This window comes from Cetorhinus maximus, chromosome 4 (genome assembly GCF_964194155.1).
Source record: "Cetorhinus maximus chromosome 4, sCetMax3.hap1.1, whole genome shotgun sequence".
Taxonomy (NCBI): domain Eukaryota; kingdom Metazoa; phylum Chordata; class Chondrichthyes; order Lamniformes; family Cetorhinidae; genus Cetorhinus; species Cetorhinus maximus.
The window spans coordinates 78,849,364-78,875,733 of NC_135882.1; the positions used below are offsets into that span (position 1 = coordinate 78,849,364).

At 44.0% G+C, this 26,370-nt stretch overlaps 1 protein-coding gene across 3 annotated transcripts in view; it reads right to left on the reverse strand.

The window, feature by feature from the left end:
* prex2 (phosphatidylinositol-3,4,5-trisphosphate-dependent Rac exchange factor 2) overlaps window positions 1-26,370 on the reverse strand; it is a 675,068-nt gene that overhangs the window by 133,024 nt on the left and 515,674 nt on the right. For all 3 annotated transcript variants that reach the window (XM_078540383.1, XM_078540384.1, XM_078540381.1), the window contains exon 33: window positions 15,000-15,102. In XM_078540383.1, coding sequence (XP_078396509.1) covers window positions 15,000-15,102 — 103 coding nt within the window. The remainder of the gene's footprint in view (window positions 1-14,999; window positions 15,103-26,370) is intronic.

Sequence of the window (26,370 nt, forward strand, 5' to 3'; positions counted from 1 at the left end):
AGGAACCTTTCTGTGCGTAAACAGGCTTCATTTCAGGATGTAGAGTGATGTGGTATGCTATCTTCAGCTTTCCTAGTCCTACGAACAGTTGTGGAAATTCAATTCTGAAGTTTTTGGGCTTATATTCTTGGCTTTCTTGTTCCACTACTCTGCAAATCAGATGAAAGTCGGTACAGGCCTTCCTGCTCAAGAGTGAGCAACTCTGATTCTCAATCACATACAATGTCTTTGTGATTTCTTTCTCTCAATTTTGGAGGGTTATCTTAAGTTCTCCTACGACCTTGAGTTCTATCTCCCCTGGTCCATATAGTTTTTGGCATTGTGGCTGAAGAGAGCTTCTCTCCAACCACGGTTCATCATCAGAAAGAACCAAAACAGCTGCACCTGTGTCTAACTTAACATGCGTCTTGTTTCCTCCACTAGGGTATCAGCACTCAGTAGTTTCCATCTGGTTCCTGCTTCTCTCCAGGAAAGGCACCTCAATGTCATAAATATCATCTACTGCTTCATGGATTTTGCCACCTTTTGAAAGTTCCCCTTTGCACGTATTTTGTAAGCTTCTTGCTACGGCACATAGCCTGAAAGTGGCACCATCTTTCCACATAAATGCCATTCAGCCCTTTGGTGTGGCAGTTTTCATGCCTGTGCTTTTCCCTGCCACCAGTTAAAGTTAGCTGGGGCTGTTGATGGATGCTCTTCCTGTCTCCCTGCATTTTTATGACAGCTTCTCTGTTTTGAAATTTGACATACTCTACTGAGTCAGCTGTTTTTGAGATAGGGTTCCCCCGTTTACCTCGAATCTCAGATTGATTTTGCTTCTTGACCTGTTTGTCCGCTCAGTTGGACTGACTTTGCTAAGGTTAGAACATCTCTTGACTGCAAGTGGTCAGACAAAGCATCATCCAACATTCCCATGACAATTCTGTCTCTGACAAACTCACCTTTCAAGTTGCCATACCCACAAGTCTCTGCAAGTCTCTGCAGGTCATTTATGAAAGATTCCATACTTTCCCCTTGTTGTTGGGCACATTTGTTAAATTTAGGCTGCTTTACAATACAATACAATAGTACATGACTTTTGCCTCACCTATGCCCTGCCTAATGAGGATATTGTCTACACAGTCAATCATCACATATAACAGTGTACTAACCAGCTCATTGCTTGCCTTCGCAGCGAGGACCGATGTGGTTTCAATATCTAGAAAATTTCCACTAATTCAGCCATGTCTCTACTTGGTTTGGACCTCTGACTTTCTCGAAACTTTCTGGTAATGGTACCGACTTTGCCATAACTGCTCTTTCACATGCTGCCAGCGTATAATATTCTCGGTATTGTTTGACTAATACAGAATGTATAATGTATATGCAGAGGTCTATAAAACACGAGCTTTATTAGAACACACCTTATTGCCTTGGCTCCATCTTCCATGAGACTGCATGACAGACCAAATCAAGTGATATTGCATCACTTCCTGTGATGATGTACACAGTCTCTATTAGCATATTATACAGTTAGAATTAACCTACTATACTACAACTCAGATGTGCACCTACTAAATTACCACAAAAATAGGCATATGCCAATAAAGCATTACACCAACTCTGCATCAAACAAACCCATTACTTATTGTACTATATAGAGGAGTCATCCCTTTTGCAGCATATCTATGCATTAACTGTAAGACCATCTTCTATAATTGCTCTTGTGAGAATTTGGTCTTTAACTCATCAATCTCTCTAGCTGTCACCTCCAATGGAGTCAGGAAGTGCAGAGCCTTGGCATCCTATTTCATTTCAAGATCAGATTCTTCCCCATATTTCTCTTATTAAAAACTGATTTGATTCACCTCTGCAATATTGCCACTTCTGACCTTGTCTCTTCTCCTATGCTGTTGAAACCTTAGTCTGTATCTTCATCATTTCAAACCTTGACATTTCCAATCTCTGACTAGCTGGCTCCCTTGTGTCAACCTTCCATGCAAATGTCACAATTCAGATCCTCATCAATACTAAGTGTAATACTTCCACCAACAACATACCCTTTAAATTTTTTGACCGGCTGTGCAGATGTGTTAATTTAAAAGGTCCAACTTGTATGTGACCTGCACCGGAACTTTCAGGTTGCTGTGCAGCCACACAACTCAGAGGGAACACTGCTTATCGCCCCGATCATCACCAACCTCCCAATGACCCAGAATGCCAAAACTTGCCACAATGCCACCCTCTCCCCGCCACTGCTCCACCACTTGAATAATTTATTCCTGAGTTATGCCCCTATATGCACTGTCCATTTCTCTAATACTGGATTTTTCTTTGCTCCTTGTCCCTATGATTCTCCATTTGCAGCCTCATTCATGCATTAAGATCCTACCCTTTTTCTATCAACTTTCACGCCGCCTTACCCTCACTTCTGTTGATTTCAATTCAAAATCCCTCCTCTTAACCTATGCCTCTGATTTCCTAACCATCTCTCCCATGCCGAGTGCCTCTTTATTACAAAGCACTTTTTCCAGTACCTATGGAATGCTGTTGTAGAAGTAATTTGGTTGCGTTTATAAAGTGGGTGCTATGTAGCTAAACTGCTTCTGCTGGAAACAGTTGTAAACTTATTAATGTATTGATCCAATGTTCAGGTTTACAGAGCAGGAGATAATAGCTGGAGAGGTAAACCCATTTTTCTATTTATGTGGTATTACTCAAATACAAAGCACCACTGATTGCAATCAGATTGTCAACCATGCATCTGTAGGTAATGCCATGTGCCTTACCAGGATGTATGGTTATTGTTCCTGAGGCAGAAAACAGGAAACAATAGGCCAGTTAGCTTGACATCTGTCATGGAGAAGTTGTTAAAATTGATCATTGAGGAGTTTACAGCTGGGCACCTAGAAGAGCTCAAGGCAATTGGGAAGAGTCAGCACAGTTTTGTGAAAGGAAAGTCATGCTTAGTCAATTTATTGGAGTTTTTTGAAGGAGTAACATGTGCGGTGGATAAAGGGGAGCCTGTAGACATACTGTACTTGGATTTCCAAAAGGCATTTGATAAGGTGCCACATAAAAGGTTATTACGGAAAATAAAAGCGCATGGCGTAGGGGGTAACATATTATCAAGGACAGAAGATAGCAGAAAGCAGAGAGTATTCATAAATGGGTCTTTTTATGATTGACAGGATGTGACGAGTGGCGTCTCTCAGGGGTCTGTACCGGGGCCTCAACTTTTTACGATTTACATCAATGACTTAGATGAGAGGAGCGAAGACATGGTACCTAAATTTGCAGATGACACAAAGATAGGTAGGAAAGTATGCTGTGAAGAGGACATGAGGAAGTTGCAGATGGATATAGATAGTTTGAGTGAGTGGGCAAAGATCTGGCAAATGGAGTTTAATGTGGGAAAATGTGGAGTTGTTCACTTTGGCAGGAAGAACAAAAAAGCAGAGTATTACTTAAATGGACACCTGCTGCATAATTCTGAGGTGCAGAGGGATCTAGGTGTTCTAGTACGAGTTACAAAAAGTTAGTATGCAGGTACAGCAACTTATTAAGAAGGCTAATGGAATGCTATCCTTTATTATGAGAGAGATTGAACATAAAAGTAAGGATGTTATGCTTCAGTTGTACAGGGCACTGGTGAGACTGCATCTTGAATACTGTGTGCAGTTTTGGTCTCCTTATTTAAGGAAGGATGTAAATGCATTGGAGGCGGTTCAAAGGAAGGTTTACTAGATTGATACCTGGAATGAGTGAGTTGTCTTATGAAGAAAGGTTGGACAGACTGGGCTTATTTCCACTGGAGTTTAGAAGAGTGAGGGGTGATTTGATTGAAGCATACAAGATCCTAAACAATCTTGACGAGGTGGACATTGAAAGGATGTTTCCTCTTTTGGGTGAGTCTAGAACTACAGGGCACTGTTTTAAAATTAGGGATTGCCCTTTCAGGGCAGAGCGCAGGAGAAATTTTTTCCCTCAGAGAATTGTGTGACTTTGGAACTCTCTGCCTCAGAAAGCGGTGGAAGTGGGGTCATTGAATATTTTTAAGGCAGAGGTAGACTGATTCCCCTGCCCAACAAGAATCTCAGGTTATTGGGGGTAGATGGGAATGTGGAAATCGAAACACAAGAAGATCAGCCATGATCTTATTGAATGGCGGAGCAGACTCAAGGGGCCGAATGGTCTACTCCTGTTCCTATTTCTTATGTTCTTATGTTTGTTCAATATTCAGAAGATACATAGTCACTGGAAAAATATTATACAAGTCAATGCTCATTCCCCAGAGCACTCACAATGCATAGCACACTGGCTGTCTACATATAATCCTGCTTACATGCCAGGTGTAATTTACGCACTTCTGGTTATTGGAGGCTTTAATGCTTTGCAGTATTTCTTGTCTTACTTGCCGAGTAACAGTTACTAGCAAGGGGATGGCAGTGGCTAAAGGGTGCTCACTTCTCTCTGTACTTTGGCATGCATGGCACTTCTGGAAGCCAAGTGCTGTCTACAGTCACTGACCTTTGTGTATAGGTCACCATAACATTGCTGTAAAATCTATGAATTCCTCCATCAAAGTGTTCCAATCTATTTCCTTGCTCATGAAAAGTGGTATTGATCTGACTGATCATCAGATGCTGCATGATGGTGGTTCCACAAGCATGCTCATGAGTTAGCCGTCTCTTCCATGGTAGAAAAGATGGGCAAAAACCTGTGCGGTATTGGTGTTGGACTCGTCCATGTTCCTTGACAGTGACAGCAAGCTTTCTTTGGAGGCCTGCCAATGCAACAAATGTTTCACTGTGCATGCGCATCAGCAACTTGCTGTATGCTGCTCCATCAAAGAATTCATCCGAGTCCTCTGTAGCAGAACTCAGGTGCAATTTTACCCTCTGAGTAGCTGGTACCTGTGCCATTCTTTCCCCCTGCTGTGGCTATGGGATGCTCATGCCTAGTAACTCACTATGTACAGATCCCAGCTCTATTCTATCCTCTTAAGTATGCACAGTGCCAGTATCTGAGCTGGTGGCTGTGTGAGATTGATTGACAGTGTTTCATCATCAGTCTCTTCCTCCTGCCCATCATACTCCTGCACCACTGCCTGGCTAGGTGGCAGTTGTTGGGTATCTGAAAAGTGAAAGGCATAAGGGTAGGGTTGCACTGGGGGGAAGGGGAAAGAAAGAGATGCACGGTGACACCATCTGCAGCTTATGAATCAAGAGATTTTGGGGTGAGGGGGAAGTGGGATATGAGGAGGAGGATTCAGTCAGAACATATCCTCAATCCTTTCGGTTCTGCTACTGGCCACGGACATAGTCATGGCCATTCCAATGATGGAGCATGCCATCTTCTCCATCAGGTGAGGACATGCAGCATTGCCAGTCCTTCGCTGTTTAAGTGCTGCTGTCTTTGGTTATGTTGCAATCCAGTCATGTAAGAGTGTCAATGACTGTGGTGCAATATTTCTTGGTCATGTAATTAATTTTGTTGAATAGTGTATGTAAGGTATGGGGTGCGAGGCTTGCAGCAGGTCTAAGTGCATGAGGGTGAGGTGAAGCTATGAATATGAGGTGAGAACTGTGATTGATGGGGATTATTGATAGTGGGATGGGTGTGTGTTCCAATGAATAGTATTGGAGGCTAATGTTGCAGTTGGTGGGATATGGCATTTGAAGCTATGCTCACAGACCTTGGCTATTCATGTGAGGTCATTGAACTTTCTTCGGCACAGCATCCAGGTCCTCAGGGTATGCTCTATTCCAGATAGCAAGGCAGTGAAGGATTGATCTGGAGTCTAATCTTTACACACTTACAAAAGCGCACGTTACAAACATGCACCTCCTAACCCAATAACCAGTTTCAGTCCCCTCCTATATACAGGAGCCCAAGTTAATCCCCAGTTAATGCCCATCATCTGAACACAATTACATTCAATTACTAAACAATTAACAGGGTACACTCTTCACATTGACTGCACAGCTAACTGCTCCCATTGCTTTCTCAGAGCTTGTCTGGTGCGCCACCTGGTGCTGAATGGATAGAGGACCTCTCTCCTCTTCACCTCCGCACAAAGTTCTCTAGTGCAGCATCAGAGAACCTTGGAACCCACTCTTTGCCATCATTCCTTTGTCTTCCTCAGCTCCTTTGCATGCTGCCTGCATGGCAACAAATGGGTCACAGGTTAATTGCGCATCGTCACCCCAGTACCCAATATCTGAAACTAATATGGATGTCACAGAACGCTGAGGTGAATGTGACAATTACAATTGTAACAACTTCTTCCTTACAGATTTATAGCCATTCTGCAAGAAGAGGATCACACAAGTTCATCACAAGGCATCATTTTGCACATTTTGTGGCAATGATAGAAGACATTTTGTTTTGCAGAGGAACACAAACATTGCTTTGAAATTGATAGCAGTGAAAATCAGTGAATGCATGCAATTATAATTTGCACCAACTAACAGCATTGTTGTTTCTACAAACTTCAGCATCCCAGCTAAAATATCCATGATGAGCCATTCAGATCAGAGAAGGGATTTTATTTGCTAAACATTACTAGTTTCAACATGGCATTTCACCCTTAAGGTGTCTTCTTTTGCTAAAAGAAGAATTGACTCTACTTGAGGTGTGACTTTGCAGGCAAAAACAGAAGCTGCATAATACAAACATATATTTGCAAGTCTCACAGAACGAAATGTGTAAAATCTTACCAATTGAAAATGGAAAAATAACATACTAAGTACTTTCATGCAGTCGGTTATATCTGTATTTAAGGAAAAGTTAGGAAGAAATCCTTTGCAACCACTTAAAGGCACGTCTTTTTTTCTAGCTATTGTAGTCGCATCATTACCTCTCTTCTGTATTGTTCAGCAAAGTGTTTGTTAAATTTAGGTTAGCAATACTTCTTTGTGAAATTACACAGCCAAACATGTCTGTCACCTGCTACATTTGCAGCCTCCTTGTACAAGCATTTCTAACAAAGTAGGATAATTGGGCTGTCCATATATCACAATGTACAGTAACTGTCAGTTATGTCCATATCGAACAATATGAGATAACAGGCTGATTCTAAATACACACCTTGTTGCTTTTCTTTGAACTGGTACTTTCTTCTGCACAAATTGTTAGCATTTCACACAATTATCTCATACACTTATCAGCTTTATTGCAGGTCATTCTTCTGAACTGTAGATAGCATTTCTTCATTTCCTTTACTATCTACATTCTCATCTGTAATGTGGGTCTTTCTATGTTTAACTCTCTCTATCATTTAAGTGTATGCACTTCACCGCTCAATTGAGTACTCTGCATTATTTAAATCATGTGCTCATTGTTTGGATTGACAACAACAGCAAATATTTATATAGTGCCTTTAAAGTGATAAAATATCCCAAGTGCTTCACAGGACTGTTACAAAACAAAATTAGACACTGAGGCACAAAAGGTGATATTAAGGCAGATGGCAAAAAGCTTGATCAAAGAAGTAGGTTCAAAGGAGCATCTTAATGAAACTAAGAGAGATAGCCATTTGGAGAGATTTAGGGAGGAAATTCCAGAGATTAGACCTAGGCAGCTGAAGGCACAGCCACCAATGGTGGAACAATTAAATTCAAAATGCACAAGAGGCCAGAACTAGATGAGTGTAGATATTTTGGAGGGTTGTGGGGGCTGGATGAGATTACAGAGGTAGGGAGGGGCAAGGCCATGGAGGGGTTTGTAAACAAGGATGAGAATTTTAAAATCAAGACATTGCTTGACCGGGAGACAATATAAGTGAACAAGCACAGGGGTACAGGTGAACAGGATTTGATGCGATAAGGACACGGGCAGCAGAGTTTTGGATGACATCAAGTTTATATAGGGTAGAATGTGGGAGGCCAGCCAGGAGTGCGTTAAAATAGTCAAGTCTAGAGGTAACGAAGGTGTCAATGAGGGTTCCTGCAGAAGGGGAGCTGAGGCAGGGGTGAAGTTGGGCGATGTTATGGAGACTGGTGATCAATGATGCTGTGAATTTGTAGCTGGAAGTTCACCTCAGGATTAAAATGTCAGAGAAGCAGTCTGATACTTTAATGGCAGTGAAGGAGTTGAGAGATGAGGTGGTGAGGTGGAGCTGGGTATCGCCAGCATACATGTGAAAACTAATGCGCTGCTTTCAGATGATGTCGCTGAGGGGGGCCATATAGCTAAGAAATAGAAGCGGGATAAGCATAGATATTTGGAGTACATCAGAGGTAATGGTGTGGGAGCTGGAAAAGAAGATATTGCAAGTGATTCTCTGGCTACAATTAGATAGATCAGAATGGAACCAGGCAAGTGCAGTCCCACCTAGCTAGACAACAGTGGAGAGGAGTGGGAGGAGGATGGTGTGGTCAAGCATGTCAAAGGCTACAGACAGGTTGAGAGGGACAAGGGGAAAATGTTTATCGTTGATTTTTGCCACAGTCACATAAGATGTCATCTGTGACTTCGATAAGAGCCAATTTGGTACTGTGGCAGGGCAGAAACCAGATTGAATGGATTCAAACATAGAGTTCTGGGAAAGATGAGCGCAGATTTGGGAGCTGACAACATAGTCAAGGACTTTGGAGGGAAATGATAAGTTGGAGAAATGGCCTGTAGCTTGCAAGAACAGTGGGGTCAAGGGTTGTTTTCCGAGAGAGGCGATGACGCAGGAAGAAAGAATAGAGCGATAGTACCTGAAGAAACATTATCAGCGAACATGGGGACCTGGAGGGAAAGTTAAGTGGTCAGCAGTTTAGTGGGGATAAGATCGAGGGAGAAGGAGGTGTGTTTCATGCACAAGATGAGTTTGGAGAGAGCATAAGGGGAGATAGGAGGAAAACAAAAGAAAATGCAAGTTCAGGACTGGCAGGAGGGAACTTTATAGGGAGTTTGGCCTGGTGGAAGAGTGGAAGGAAGGAAGTGGCAGTGGTAACTGATTGGATAGCCTTGAGTTTAGACAAATCAATCCACGAGCCCCTCGCACTTATTGTTGAAGGTGAGGATGGGGGAGATGGGGAGAGGGGTTTAAAAAGATGATTTGCAATAGGAAAAAAGGAGCCATCATTTCATTAAACGATGGAATAGTGAGAAGTATCAGTAAATGGGAAAAGGACCTAATAGTGTTTTAAGTAGTCCAGCCAGATCTGGTGATTAATAGCTAAACCATTTTTGTGCCATATCCTTTCAAGTCTGCAACCCTTGGTCCTGCCAGGGTGGGAAAGAGTAATGGTTTAATTGTGGATGAGAACATCAAAAGTAGAGGTGAGGGTGCAGTTGAACAAATCAATAGCTGCAAAAATGTTGTGGTGAATGGAGGGCCAGAGCCAAGGCAGCTGGGACTTTGAAAGTGTGGTTGTAAACAAACTGGAAGATAGTTTTTTTCCAGGGGCAGATGCCAAAGGGGTAGAATTGTATCAGAATAATGGTACTGAATTACCTAAGTTTTTTCTTATTACTCCCTTAATTGTGCTAGAAAATAAAACAAGATTAACTCATTTAACATGCTTAGAGAAAACTAAATACCTTTGAACATCTGGTATGGGAAACAAACTGTTGCAGACATGTCAACTTGCACAAATTTATCACAAGAAATGTGATTTCTAGGTAAATTTAAATGTCGCTCGTGATTTTTGATAGACGTTCATAACACCTTTCATAGGCTCCTCGGTTCTGCTCTCCCCTGAATGCATCACAGATTATAGTAAACACAGCAATGATTTCCAAATCAGAACTGAGAGGAATGTGTGACAGTACTGAGGGAGGATTCTTACAGTTGCATGGAAGCTGCTTTTTACAAACAGGAACAAGAAGATTCAAATTTAAATATAAAGCTACTTTTCTATTGCATGAAATTCATTGTCTGATAGTGGCTTTACTTTGGAGTTGCATTCAGGTTGCAAGCACAGAACTGGCATGTTGGGTTGATCCTTTGTCACATAGAGTGTTTAGCGTCACTATTACTGACTGCCATAGTGTTAATATGTCCAGCAGCAGGGTGAAAGCGGTGGTCGTAGGCCCAAGCACAGCCAGTGACTTTGTCTGTCAGTGACTCCTGTCTAAGACATAATTAGCCCAGGGAACATGTTAAAGTTGTTGCCTCATCAACAATGTATTAAATTAGAATGGGGCAGGCACGGTTAATTCAGCTTTTAGAGGTAATAGGAAATGTCTGCTGAAAATGTGATGAAATTTCGAGAAAAGTGCTTAGGCTCTGCTAGCGGGGATAGTTGGGGCAGATGGCTGGAACGGAGGAGGTATGGCCAGTTGCTGAGATACAGAATGCGGAGCTGTACTCTGGCCTTCCCTTTTTCAACAAAAAGGTCAATCAATATATGTTGGAATAATACAGACAACCTTTTGCACACTTTGTTTGATTGATGGCACTGTGTTACTGGTTACGTAGTCATAAATTAGACCAATACAGAATACCATGTCACCCAATTTTCATCTCCAACTAGTGGATAGGAGCAATAAAGAATTTGAGCACCTGTTTTGTCCTTTTATTTCATGCTTCTTATTGAGCCACATGATGTGAGTCATGCAGTACGAGAAATTAATCTTCTAGCTCTGGCACCTAGCTTTGGTCATTTTCATTACCCTAATCTTTTCTGGTGGTTGGTATTTTATTCGGACTTGCTAATCTTTGGAAATAGAATACAAAGCAGGACCACACAAAATCATTCGGGTCCACCTTACTAGGCCCAGTTTTGTGTTGCAAGTTATTTTTCTGTTGTACAAGTTTAAGATGTTTTTATTGCAGTATTTCATTGTTAATTTCTTCATTTTTGTGTTTGTGGACTAAAGTTAATAATTCAGAACAAAAGGTTTCTGTAGCTGCCAGAGAGATTTTTATTTGTAGAATTAGAATATTAGAATGCAGAAACATGTACTCTGGCATGCCCCATTGTCACAGATTTTAAATGTAAAGTTGGCGCTCCTATCTGCTGTTCAAAAAATTGAGTAAAACATAGAAAATAATTGTTATGGAAAATAATCCCTCAAATGACATTAGAAGCTAGAATTGGAAAGCATAAATCGGATTCCACAGCTCTGAGTTGTATTTCTACTTATGCCACACAAGCCTCCTCCCAGCTTATTTATCTAACTTTATCAGCATTTCCTTCTATTCATTTTCCATCATGAACTATGATTATGATATGGAATGTACCGCCTGAAAGAGTGGTGAATGCATATGCAATATGCAATTGTAATCTTCAAAAGAAAATTATAGAAATACTCGGAAGGAAAGAAACTTGCAAGACTATGAGGAAAGAGCAGCGAAGTATAACTAATTAGATAGCTCTACCAAAGAGCTGGCACAGGCACAATGGGCTGAATGGCCTCCTTCTGTGCTGTACCATTCTATTGTGATGATCCTATTGTTAACATCTGTGGAGATGACAAGTCGGATTTTTAAAAATGCTTTCAGACACAGTACATAGTTTTTGTAAAGAGCACTGACCTGTTGGAAATTCAATAAGCCACTAATGAGATTATTAAAGTGTCAATCTATATTAGGTTTATGTTTTTAAAAAAAGCAACTCACAACTTTTATACAAAACATCTTGATTTTTAAGAGTTTATTATCGACTTATGAGACAGTGGAGTTGGTATATTTGCTGTTGTCTCTTTTTTATATATTTATATGTATCTTAAATACATACAGCCAATTTCTGTAACAAGCTTCAAAACCTGTATCCAAGTAGAGTAAATTAGAATATACCCTGTTTAGGTCAGACCAGATTTAGATTTTAGGTCCTACTTTTACGACTCATCATATAATAACTCAGTCATCTTAACAGGAAGTGTAATGAATTTGTTTTGTACTGCAATAATATAGAACATTTCACTCCTAGTATTCAGTAATAAAAATATAAGCAGATGTAAAAAAATTTTTTTTAAAGGGCAGTAATGTGGTCATTTTTAGATCAGTACAAAACAGTTTAGGGCACACACCTAAGCAAAAGTGGCAATGCACTCAGGAGTCAGTGCCCAATTGGTCTCTCAAACACATTGAAGTAAGGAGTTGCAAGTCACCCTTCAGGATGTTGGCACACAGCTTCCAATTTATATTATAACTTGAGAACAACGCATTGGACTTCCTGGGCACTTGATAAACGAACTCTTCAATGTTTTTGAACATTGGGAGCAAGTGGGTGATCTCACCAACTCGCTCATAGCATTAATTATTAAGTGCCAGTGAGTGACTCACAGTGGATGCATCCACGGATGCACACAGAGTACTGATTTGGAACAGGCTTCAATGTAACATCACAATTATCAAAGTGTATATTGACACCAGAGTCAGCAAATGAGCTGCACTTTGTCAGCCAGTGATCTTTAGACAGAATGGGACTTATGGCAGGGTATATCAGTTTATTCTACAGAAAAGAAAGACTATTTACTCAGCAAACAGCAAATCAAGCAAAGACTATTTACAGGCTCCACTTAAAAGAGTATATGAACTGCATAAAGCAGAGCTCATGACAGAAACTACAGCAACTTCTCCCAATAAAAACAGGGTGATTTTTCCAACAAAATGTAGTATGTGGAGGATAGTTACATAATAATATATGTGTATTACGGAAAGAAGACATTAGAGAGAATTTTCCCCCCATCGTGGGGGTTGTATGGGGGCAGGCGTGGACCTGATCGGCGCCCCCGATCGGGTCTGCACCACCATTTTACGTGGACGGGCCAATTAAGGCCCGCCCAGCGTGATGTGTGCACGGAAGCGCTGAGCGCTCCCTGTGCGGGCAACTCTTTCCCACATGCGCCTCTGTGCCTCAGGGAGATAAGTTTTAAGTTTTGAAAATTTTAATGAAGGAAAAAAAATTTAAGACATGTCCCCTCACAATGAGCTGAGACATGTCAATGAACTTTAATAAAAAAGATTTAATTTATCAACCCTTCATGAAACCTCATCCCGCCCATAGGTGAGGTTTCATGAAAAATGCGAAGGCCACCTGAGCTCTTCGCCTGCGCAACAACCTTAAGGTTGGACAGGTAGCTTTCTCAATAGCCTTAATTACTTAATTAATGGCCTTAACAGGCCTTTGACAGTTCAGCGGGCGCACAGCCGACTTGGCTGTGCGCCCACTGAACTGAAAATCTAAATGACGCGTGGTGACATGGAGACACAGGCCCCGACGTCACCCCGCATCATTTTACGCCTCGGTGAGTGGGCCCCGTCCCCACTCACCGAGCCAAAAATTCTCCCCATTTTTTTTTGTCAAAGCTTTTTGTCAAATCTGGCGTTCAAATTCACCTTTGAAATGGAGCAGTTAATTGAACTCCCCTTCCTTGATGTACTAGTTGAAAAATCTGGCAGGGGGTTCTCTACAACGGTCCACTGCAAGCCTACCTTCACTTGTCAATACAGACGTTGGGATCCTTAGCGTAACACATGCTATAAAATTGGTCTTATCGGCAACCTCGTAAATAGGGACCATGCCATTTGCTCAAGATTAATGCTGAAATAGGGCACATCAAAGACATTCCACAGAGTAATGGCTACCCAGGTCAGATCATTTCACGCTGTATACCGTGCAAACGCATGATCGGGCACAAGGCCATCACTTTCGGCCCTAAAAAGTGCCCAGTCTACCCCAGATTACCCTGGAAAGGCCAGGTATCTCAACACTTTGAGCAACAGGTGAAGCCAGCTGTTTCACGCTGCTACAATGCAGTAGCAACACGAGTGGTAGTCACCACGAATAGGATGCTGCCGCCAAGCCAGAAAGACATTCTGCCTATCACACAAAAGAGTAACGTGGTATATGAATTTCAGCACCAGTGTGATGTTAGGTGTGTAAGCTGTACATCCCAAAGACTGGCGGATCATATCAAACAGCATGTCCCTTGCGTTGTTCACAATGGACAAGGTACGGAACCTACCCAAACAATCAGTGCTTGCAAAACTCAAAACACAGTGTCCAATATTATATTTGATTCTGCAATTGGACAACATTTGCTAAATAATCCTCAGTGCGCTAAGAGTTATGCTGACGACCAATTTAAGATTGTCAGTCGGGCTCACAGTGTGGCACGCTTGCATGTGCTGGAAGCAACATATATTAATACAAAGGGCCCTGTTCTTTACAGACAGGAAGAACATATACACATAGTGTACCTGTTTCAGTTAAACAAAATAAGTGACAGCCATTCACTGGTTCATTCCCCAGGGCAATTTCTTGACCAATCAGAGTCAAGCTGCCTGGTTTAAATTTCAAACAATACTTAGTAGTTAACAGCCAGTCACAATTAACTGTGCATACTCCATGGTATCTACCAGAGTCCACTTGCTAACCAATCAGCACTCTCTTCTCATAAAGTAAAAACATGTTTGTTTCCCCTGACATTGGTATTTTCTTGGGAATTGTCCTGAATAGTGCAAGGCAAAAAGCTTTGACAAAAAATCTCTTTTTTCCTGCAATATTTAAGTTCTGTACTACCAAACGACTATTTATAATAATGTGTATAAAATCAATCTTAGTCACTTACAGCAGTGCAGTGTCCAGGCATGATTGATGAGGGAATAATTCAATCATCTCCATTCTGGAGGGGAATTGTGGTGTCATTATATGGATTCCACAATTATACCCAATCAGCAGTAGAACTTCAGTCTGTCATCGCGTACCATAGATACTACTCTGGAGATTTATAGGTGCGGAATGACTGCGGCCTTGCAGCCCTGCAGCCCTGCAAAGACTGGACAATTGTATCTAGTAGAATTATCACCAATATGTTATCTACGTATTGTGGAATTCAGCTAAAGTTACCAAATTTCAATTTTTTGGCATAGATTATTTATAATTTAAATAAAATGCATGTTTTTAAGTATCCACTTCAGCAAAGTAATATGTTAAAACCAAAGCAACTACTGGGTTTACGATTGAATAACAGGACTTCAACAGAGTCACGTATTGATATTCTAGCTGGCCTCTTTTACAAGGTTTCTGCAGAATTCATGTTTACGATTACACATTGGGAAAAAAGTGTCTTACTTGCTACCAGGAGTTCTTCTTCAGACTGTTGTAAGTAGAATGTGACCTTTTCCAAGTCAGACAAGGCAACCAGAGTGTCTTCCAACATCGCCTGCTCATCCATCTAGAAGATATTAATGAACAGACAAAGAAATCAGAGGCTCAACGTGGGATCGGTTGGAGTTGGATACCTACTTAATGTACCACAACTTAAAATGTATTTGCATGAATTACAGTAACGCTACTTGCAATGCAGTAGATTGACACAGGTTTTTTGATCAAATATACCGGGATATTTTTTAAAAGCCAATACAAATCATAAGGCACCGATATTAAAACAGGAAATATTCTTAATGACTGTTGTAATTTTCAGAGATCTATATTATAAAATGTAAAGAACCTCACAGTTATCTTAGATCTCAGTCCTCATTTGCTGTTAGTTGCCTCTAAAGAATCACTTTGTTCCACTTGTTTCCATCTTAACAAGTAAATTGGGAACACTAATTATCTTGTTTGCTGGTTCCCTAAGGCACTCCCACCTTTTAGAGTAACCAAATCTTGTTTTGAAGATTTTTTTACCATACATTATTGATGAGATGGCGGAGCAGAAGCAACTTCAAGGAAATTCTTAGACTTCACTCTATGTTGCTACTACTGTGTTTGGGCCTCAGCTAATACAGGATTGCTATGGTCCTTTGTTAAATAAATATTTTGTTTTGCTATGCACATTTATCTACATAATTCATTCTTAGTACCTTTATTATATAATTCAAGATTCATTGCTACAAAGTACACGGAGTGTTGCCTGTCAACCTTTTCCACATTTACTGCTCATCCATGCCAAGTCTTCACACATGATTCCAGCCTTTTAAGTGCATCTTAAGAATATCAATACCTCAGTCAGGCACAACTTTGAGATTCAATGCATTGAGACCTTGACTGACTTGCATCATCTCAAGGCCTATATACCTCAAGAAACTGAAAAACAATCAAGATGTATGATATGTGGTCACCTAATGACATCCAGGTTGGTGTGCAGATTGTACACATTGATATGTGCTATCAATCCTTGCTATGTCAGTATCTAAAGACTGCTTTCCGCTTACAGTAAATGTTGCAATAAAAGGCACAGTCCAACATGGAAAATGCCTTTATATTCAAGTGTAGCTAGTAAAAGCATATCTGATCTGACAAGTTTTGGCCAGTTTTATGGACATATCTGGAACTCTTCCTTGTCTCAGCGTTCTGAGAGTAAGAGCAATTCCAAAAGATCATAAGAAATAGGAGCATGAGTAGGCCATTTGGCCCATCAAGCCTGCTCTACCATTCAGTAAGACCATGCCTGATCTGATTGAGGCCTTAACTCCACTTTCCTGCCTGACCCTATAATCCTGAACTCCCCTGTCGATCAAAAATCTGTCTAACTCAGCCTGGAATATATTAAATGACCCAGTTTCCACTGTTCTCTTTGGAGTAGAATTCCGAAGACCAACGACTCTCTGAGAGAAAGAATTCTCCTCATTTCTGGCTTAAATGGGAGACGCCTTATTCCCCCACAAGAGAAAATATCCTCTCAGCATCTACCCTGTCAAAAACCCTCATTCTTCCGAACTCCAATGAGTATAGACCCAACCTACTCAACCTTTCCGCATAAGACAACCTGTCCATCCCAGAAGTCAGCCTTGTGAATCGTCTCTGAACTGCTTCCAATAAAAATGTATCCCTCCATAAGTAATGAGACCAAAACTGTACACAGTATTCTAGCTGGGGAAAACTTCCCTACTTATGAGCTCCATCCCCCTTGCATTAAAGGCCAGCATTCCATTGCCTTCCTAATTACTTGCTGTACCTGCATGCTAACTTTTTAGGATTCATGTAGAAGGGCACCCAGATCCCTCTGTACCACAGTATTCTACAGTCTTCCTTGTTTAAGTAATATTCTGCTTTTCTATTCTTCCTGCCAAAGCAGGCAACCTCACATTTTCCCACATTATACTCCATCTGCTAAATCTTTGCCCACTCACTTAACCTATTTATATTGCTTTCTAGACTCTGTTGCCTGCTCAACCCAAAGCCAGTTGGTGAAGTATGAAGCTAGACACTAATACTACCTGTGTTCCAACAATCTCTCTTTATATTCTTTTGAGCAAAACAAATAATCAAATACACCAATTAACTAAAGAACAATCCCTTCCGGGGCCTTGTAACTGAAACAAAAATATCAAACGACATTTAAATTGGAGATAACACACTCCAGCCCCTGTGGTGCCCACCAGTTGTGGAAGATCTCAAGCATACCAGCGGGCACCGCGTGCTCCCTCTCCAAGGATACCCAGCTGAGGTCATAAACATGGAAGAGGGGCGGGTGGTCGGTCGGTCGGTCGGTCGGTCGGTCGGTCAGTCAGTCAGTCAGGTAGGTCGATCACTCCCCTCAAACGCTTGCTGCTGGACCTGTTGATGGCCACCTTGGCCAGCCCCAGGTGCGGGCGAATGAGGAGCTCCTCCAATCTCTCTTTATAAGTGCTCTAGGTACTTAATTAAACAATGCCCTTCACCTGTGTATCTTAACAATATTCCATTAACATTTGTATCCTCTTTACAATTTGCTCTCCTACTATCTTTGTATCATCAGAAAATTTGGCTACAAAGCAGTCCGTCCCTTCATCCAAGTCATGAATATAGATTATAAATAATTGAGGCTCCAGAACTAATCCCTATGGCACTCCACTAGCTACAGTCCACCAACCTGATAATGACCCATTTGTCCAAGCTCTCTGTTTCCTGTTAGTTAGCCAATCCTCCATCCATGCTAATATATCACCCCAAAAGATAAGCTCTTATCTTGGGTAGTAACTTTTCAGGTGGCATCTCATTGAATGCCTTTTGGAAATCCAAATACACTACATCGACTGGTTCCCCTAAGTCCACCCTGCTTTCTACATCCTCAAAGAGATGTTTGTCAAACACCATTTCCCTATCATAAAACCATGCTTTCTCTGCCTGATTGTATTACAATTTTTAAATGTCCTGCTACTACTTTTTTAATAATGATTCTACCATTTTCCCAATGACAAATATTAGACTAACTGGCCAATGATTTCCTGCTTTCTGTTCCCCTCCCTTCTGAATTGTGGTGTTACATTTGTGGTTTACCAATCCTCTGGGAACTTTCCAGGATCTAGGGGCTGAATCTTCTGGTAGGCGGGGGGGTGGAGCGGGAGCGGCTACGGCCTGGCGTGGACCCGATCGCCGCCCATGATCGGGTCTGCACCACCATTTTACAAGGGAGGGCCAATTAAGGCCCGCCCAGCATAATGCGCAACTCCTGAGGATAGCGGGAGTGGGCGGGCGGCGGCAGGAGTGCATTGATCGCCGGGTCCAATGGCGACCCGGCGGCCTGTTTCTATGAAGCGCTGGCAGCTTTTGCAAAGCTGCTCACAATGGCGAGTGGAAGGGCTCACCAGAGGGCAGGCCAGTCTGGAGGGAAGGGCAGTGTGCCCCTCGTTTTTTGGATGACTGCCTTGCTGCCCTCCTCGAGGAGGTGGCAGCATGGCGGAGGTGCTGGTTCCCCAGATTGGGAGGAGGAGGCCCCCCCCACCACATGACAAAACGTGCCTGGGAGGAGGTTGTGGAGGTGGTAAGCTCCCACGATGTGGAGCAGCGCACCTGGATCCAGTGTCACAAGTGCTTCAACGACTTGTTGCGCTCTGGCAGGCTGAGTACCATGTTGGCATTGGTCATTTAGCCCAGCAGGTCGGCTTATCTCCTGCTGCCTCCCCCTCCCCCACCCAAGTCTGAATGGAGTGACTGCATTGAATCATTGACGGCATTTGTCCTTTGCTGGGTGGGCCAGCAGATATTGCCCATGCTGAGGTCACCCTGAGAAGGTGGTGCAGAGATGGGTTCTGCCCCCGCAGCATGTGGTACACTGAGACCCACCTTACTGTTTTGGGGGCAACCTGCACCTAGGGGCTGTGCTTGAACTGCAGGACGTGTCAAAGTCAGGGTGATGACATACTTGGAGGGGAGTTTCAAGGTTGCATGGCAACTAACCATCTGCTGTGCTCTGCACTCCACGTGCTTGCGCCTCCTTGCTATGGAAGGATATACCGTGTGATGCCTAATGTAATGTAGACAGCATGTGTCCAAGGGGGTGGTGGGGGTTGGGGAACAGGCCTAGCATCTTTGTGTGAGTGTTTGGCAGCAGGGGAGTGAGGAGGCACTGGAGCCCTGGTATGTCCCACTTTGGTTGGGGTGGGCCGTGCGCAAAGAGAGTCCATGTGCAATTTGCACTAATCAATGCTCTTCTCTCCTTTTCAGGAGAAGAAAGCACATAACGCAGCAGAGCGTGCGAGGACTGGCAGTAGCCAGGCGCAGATCGCCGTTCTTAGCCGCTTCGAGCAAGAGGTCCTGGATCTGGAGAAGTGCCATACGCCCAGGTCCACTGGTGTCGGTGAGGCTGGGGTGCCACGGCGAGGCATTTATACCCAACAGTGAGGTCAGCATTGTTCTCCCAGTAGCTATAGCAGTGCTGAGTGTTAATTGATTTAATTTTGCAACATGGCTTGACCATTGCTTATGGAAGGATGAGCGCATAATGATCTGGAGGATAGGGATGCACTTTGACATTGTTTCCATGTTAACTGATCCACTGTCCTTGTTCTTCCTTTCAGCATCATCGGAGCAGGGCCAGGAGGAGGAGTAGCAGATGCCCCCTCTCACACCTGAGGGGCCTGAAGTGTCACCAGTGTCACAACATTTCTGCGAGGCAGGTACCAGCGCAGATACTAGCACCTCGGCGGGAATTCGAACATCGGCTATTGTCTCAGGGCACAGTGGTGAGGGCACTTCACAGTCGCTGGAGGAGCTGGCAGAGACAGAGAGTGCCCATGGCGCCAGCAGTCAGCGGACTGCAGGGACCAGGCACATGCTCAGTCGGTGCCTGATGATGTGCCTCTAGAGTTGTCCGTGACGCAGCAAGCGCAGGAAATGCGGCCAGGTGCGCGGGAGCACCTGGGGGAGATACATGAGGCTATGCTTGGCTTGGTCTCCGTGGTGGAGGAGTCTACACAGACGATCGCCGAAGCAATGAGCCACATGTCCGAGCGCCACAAGTCGTCCATGGAGAGAGTGGCAACTCTCGTGGAGAGGCTCCTCCAGGAGACCCATCAGGGCTTCCTGGGGATACGCTCTAACCAGCAAGCCCTCACATCAGCATTGACCTCAGCTGGTCAGTGCCAGTGTGGGAAATGGTTGGGCATCAATTTTCCCAGCTTGGTGCCCATCCATCCATGGTGAGCAGGGAGGTCCGAAGCGACCTCACATCAGTGCAGCAGCTGCCTAGCGTCTCTGCAGGCACCTCTCAGGGCACTCCGGATTAGGGCAGCAGCTCCTCCTCCCCTCTCCCAGTGACTGTATCATCCGGTGAGGTTGCGACGACTGGGGAGATGCCAGCTGTGGAACTGGCTGCTCCCTCCCAGGCGGGGCCAGCACAGGTTCCAGGGGCCAGAGGACAACCGCCAAGGTCATCAAAGCCAACAGGACAGCAGAGTCAGCAGGCTGTCTCAGATGCCACTTCGAGCGATGGGGCAGCACCAAGACATAGCACCCGGAAACGAAAACATAAGGCACCTTAGGCACACCACGGGTTTTTCACTGGTGCTTTTGCGTTGACCCGAAATGAGGTCCTCATGATTTGTTTTGAGTTGTAACACTATTGTCTTATTTTTGGAATAAGTTGGTTTGCTTGACATATTAAATTCAGATATGTCACCAAGGCTGAGGCTACCTCTTTTCTTCTATATGTATGGTTTCCAAAACTGTAATGAGTGCTTTGTTGGACATTCAACTTATTAACAAGGTCCTTAGTGACTGTCCCTAGCCTGGCAGAATTTGCACTTAGGTGTCGAGTATCGAGCCTACAGCCCAGGCTTGTCCTTGTGGTCCATCTGTGGTGTGCCAGCTGAAGGTTTGTTGGGTTAAAGCCTCGTGGGTGTCCCTGCTTCCCTGGCGTATGCCCGGGTCAGCGTCTACCCCCTGTGCGTGCTCATCCTCAGACTCACTGCTGGACTCATCGTGTGCAGCCGCAGTCACAGCGTCGACGTCATCATCGTCACTACGTCCCCCCCCTTTCCAGCGCAAGATTGTGGAGATTCCAGCATGTAACCACTATCAGTGACACACGACCTGGAGGTACTGGAGTGCGCCCCCTGAGCGGTCCAGGCATCGGAAGCGCATCTTGAGAAGACCAATGGTTCTCTCCACCACAGCCCTTGTGGAGGCGTGGCTCCTATTGTACCACTGCTCAGATTCTGTTCTTGGATGGTGGAGAGGCGTCATGAGCCACCTTCGAAGGGGACAGCCCTTGTCACCTAGCAGCCATCCATCCAACCGGGCTGGAGCACTGAAGAGCCCCAGCACCTGAGGATGTAGGCGTCGTGGGAGCTGCCTGGGTACCTTGCACAGACTTGTAGAATCAGCATCCTGTGATCACACACTTTCTGCACGTTCATGGAGTGGAAGCCCTTCCTGTTGACGAAGGCACCGGGCTCACCTGCTGGCACCTTGATGGCCACATGTGTACAGTCTATTGCACCCTGGACGCGGTGGAAGCCAGCAATGGCCATGAAGCCTCTGGCTCGCTGTGTCTGGCTTGCCTGGTCACAGCGCAAGTGGATGAAGGTCAATGCACGCCTGAACAGAGAGTCTGTAACCTGCTTGACACAGGTGTGGGCAGCTGATTGGGAGACACCGTAAAGGTCACCCACCGACCCCTTGAAGGAGCCAGAGGCATAGAAGTTGAGGGCAGCTGTGACCTTAAGAGCCACTGGCATGGGATGTCCACTCACACAGTTAACGGAGATCTCAGGCCCAATCATCTGACAGATATAGTTGACTGTCTCCCTTGAGAGACGGAGCCTCCTTCGGCACTGCACCTCAGACATATTGAGGTAGCTGCTTCGCCGCCTGTATACCCTGGCAGCAGGATAGTGGCGTCTTCTGCGGTCCCTTCCGCCTTGGACGACCTCTTGGCCCTGCACTCCTTGTGCCTGCGCCTGACCTCCCAAAGGTGGCTCCCCTGGAGGCTGAATGTGCACTCCTGGCCTCCTCCCCCTTCTAGCCCTCCCTTCCTCCTCAGAGGAGCAGCCTCCAGTGGACAGTTCAGCTCCCATTCCCAGGCTAAGGGATGGCTTCCAGAAACCTGCAGACCCAGAAAAGATTACTCACTGCAGAGAGCTGGCCTGAAGGTTAGGAGTCCAGAAAAAGCAGCTAGTATGCATTTTGAAGTACTGCAGATCACACAGGCAAGTTTCAAAAACTTTCAAAAATAAATACTTGACTGTGCATACTTGTAACCCCAGTGATCCCTCTTATCGCGCCCGTGAATGAGGTTAATACAAATCTTTCCTACTCGCTTGCCCATTGCGCCCATGCACCGACCCGAATATTGCACGGGCGCTGAAAAATCGGCGTTGATTGGTGATTTAACGGCCTTAAGTGGTCCGTTAATTAATGGTGGGGGCACGTCGGACATCATTGTGCGCCCGCCTAGACAAATATCGCGATGGCGCGCGGTGAAGTCAAGACGCTCACCCGACGTCACTGCATGTCATTTTATGCGTGGACCCCGCACGCCAACGGGAAAATTCTGCCCTAGAGAATTTTGAGATATAACAAGTGATGCATCCACTATTTCTGCAACCACTTCTTTTAAGACCCAAGGATGCAGGCCATCAGTTACAGGGAGTTGTCAGCGTTTAGTTCCATTAGTTTTACTAGTATTTTTTCTCTAGCAGTTGTGATTGTTTTAAATTCCTCCCCCTCTTTGCCTCTTGATTTTCTGCTATTCTTGGAATGTTTTACATGTCAATGCTTTTTCAAAGTCTCTGCCATATCCTTGTTTCCTATTATTAACACCCCAGCCTCACCCTCTAGGGGACTTCAGCTACTTTCTCTTCACATACTTGTAGAAGCTTTGCCATTCTAGCAACACTGGCAGTTACAAATCAGAATTAAATTTGTTTGAATGATGGATGGTGTAGAGCAAAAAACTAAAAAGGCAAAGATCACAAGGCCACTAAATTTAGAAACCTTTGATACAGGCTCAAAGTGATGGAGTTATATTCCAGGAGCAAATGAGGGAATATGTAGGGGAGGGATGTCATACCTTCAGTCACATAATTTTCTCGACTTTAATGAGGTTGTCAAACTCCAGCAGCATGCATCCCTTTCTCCCTCAGAGTTGCCCAGTAAGAAAATATGAGGCAACACATTCCATGAGCATTTCTGATGCTTGGACATATGCTTATCTTTATGACTTTCAGCATGTACTTGGCACATGAATGGAAAATATCTCCTCATACATTCTGTTTTCTGGAAGCTCATGTACTCCATTGTTTATCCTTAGATATCCATGTGCCAGGCATATCTTTGAGTCATGGAAGATTCTGAACTCTGTGTGAACAGTAATGCTGCTCATTTGGTGCAATAACAGCACACATTCACTAGAGCAATTATTTTCACTGTTTCAGGTTTAAAGCAGTGTTTGTGTTCTTCTTTAAAACATGATATCCACTGTAGTTGCCACTAAAGTATGTAAAACAATGCATCTGTGCTCATCATGTGTCACTCTCTTTTTGGAGAATGGCTACAAAATGAGGAAGCTGTTACAACTGCAATTGTCATACTCATTTCAGGACTCTGTGGCACCCACATTATTTTCAGCTAGCCTAAGCCCTGATAACTTAGTAAGCCCACATCTGAACTCTTGGTAATAATAATAGAAATACCTTCAAATTCCTGTTGCCTTCCTCTTTCTTGCTAGTCTGTTTGAAACAGCTCCTGTTTCCCGCTTGACTTTATTATTTGAATTTTAGAAAATGTTAAATTTGGAACTTCGAATCCAAATATAAAGAAATGCTCATTCATAGAAACCAATTATGATCATACTAAGTAACCCATAATCCTGCTGAATAGTTAAAGGTGACGTTAAACATGAACATTGTGCTCCCAGTTGAGAGAGTTGCCTGCCAGAAGGGCAACTTGGGAACTTATCCACATGGTTCCCATAAATTGTAAAATAAAATCCTGTAATTTACCCATTGTCTTGTAACACTTGCTGTATTAGCTTTTAGTTTTTATTCAGTCTTGGAGACAAGCATTGTTGGCAAGGGTGGCATTTATTGTTCACCCTAGTTGTGCCGATGTGATGTAACTGAGTAACTTACAGATTTGCCTGTGAGCTGTGGCACAGGGTACATGCGCAAAGAGCTAGGTGCCATGGCAGCCCTCCAGCTTAGAATCATAGAATGGTTGCAGTGCACAAGGAGGCTATTCGGCCCATTATGTCAATACCGGCTCTCTGCAAGAGGAACTCACCTATTCCCACCCCCATTGCCTTTTCTCTTGGCCCTGCACATTTTTTCTCTTCAGATAATTGTCAATTCTCTTTGAAAGCCACAACTGAATCCATGCTGGCTTTCCTTAATTAATCCACAATTGTTCAAGTTACAGTTAATTTGATCCTGAATTATCGAGGTGGATTTTACAGCGGGGATGGATTCGACGAGCCCCTCTGATCTAAAAGTCGGTCGGAACCCTGCTGGGGGCAGCCTTAATTGGGTCAGAGTGTGACTTCCACTCGACATCAGGGACGAAGTCCCACAGTCCCAACAGTCCCAGAAGAGAGTAGTGTTCACTGCTGAGACTACAAGCAATCCCAAAGAAATAAAGATATCTCCCAGACTTGAGGTGAGCCTGAGGATATTGGGCAGGTGCAAAGGGAAGTGGGGGTTGAATTACAGGCTGGGCTGGAGCGGGAGGTAGGGGAAGGGATAGAGGCAGAGTACGATCTACTGGGCGGTGAGGGGGGCACAAGGGGTCCATCCCCAATGGGTACAGGCGATCCACCCAAAGAATGTAGCCCCCTTCCTGCCTGAAAGCAGCCCATGCAGCCAAAGCAGCCGGGCTCCTCATTTTGACCCCGTCTTCCCCCATACACCGAAAAATTGCGGCGGAGGCAGGTTGAGGCCATTAAGTGTCAGTTAATTGGTCGCTTAAGGGTCACAATAAGTCCAAAGGCCGGCGGCAATTTTCAGGTCCTCTGGCATCGCTCCTGTATCTATGAAGGATTGGAAAATTCTGGCCATTGCCTCCTTAATTTCCATCCTTACTTTCCTTAATATCTTCAGACACATCCTATACCGTCTTGGTGACTTATTAACTCCAAGTACAATCTCTCTTTATGGCACCTCCTCTTTATCAATTTTTAGCCTATCCAGTATCTCTACTATCTCCTCTTCAACTATTACTTTGACAGCATCTTCTTCCTAAGCAAAGAGAGCTTGCAAATTGTCGCTGGCCTTTGAACTTATTGTGGCCCTTAAATGGCCAATTAACCGACACTTAATGACCTCAACCTGCCTCCACCGCAGAGTTTTGACTTGGCACATCAGCCATGCCCTCTGCCTCTGTGCATAGGTTGTGTTTTTGATCCCTAATTGGCCCCACCTCTCCTCTAACTACCCTTGCTATGTCCATTGCTGCATAAGAAAGGTGATAGACATTCTTAATGTCTGGAGATTAGGGTTTATGTTCTCTCTAACCTTGACCTGTTACGACCTTGAACTACTTGTGGCACTACATCCAGGTTTTTGGGGCTAGACTAGTGGCATTGACTCGAATGGCTGCTTACTCCCATATCCTGCTCAGTGGCTGGTTTAAGGGCCTCCTGGCTCACCGTGGTTGGAAGACTTCTCTCCTATGGCCCATCTTTTGCATCAAGGCTTCAAGTGCTTAGAACCTTAGAACGATTGGCCTTTCAGAAGCATAAAAACAGGAGTAGGCTACTTAGCTCTTTGAGTCTGTTCTGCCATTCAGTGGGATCATGGTTGATCTGTGAGTTAACTCCTTTGCCTTTACCCCTTTTTCCGTAATATCTTTAAGCTAACTTTGGTGTCATTTCCATTCTTCTTCCTGCACTGAACAACTCCCTCTGCCACTTCCAGCACACGTGCTGTGGTCAGAATGTACCTCTCCTTTAAGAGGTACAGGATCAAAAAGGGGGTTTGCGTATGGAGGCAGAGTGCATAGCTAAATGAATACTTTGAATCTGTCTTTACCAAGAATATGCAACACAGACCATGGTAAAAATAAATAGGTAATTCAGACACTAGAAGGGTTTAAAATTGAAAAGGAGGAGGTATTGGTTAGGTTATCTGTACTTAAAGTTGATAAGGTACCGGGACCCAATGGGATGCACCCAATGGGAAATGAATGTGGAAATTGAAGAGGCACTGGCCATCATTTTTCAGTCTTCTTTAGACTCAGGGGTGGTCCTAGAGGCTTGGAGAATTGCAAACGTTACACCCTTGTTCAAAAAAGGGGCTAAAGA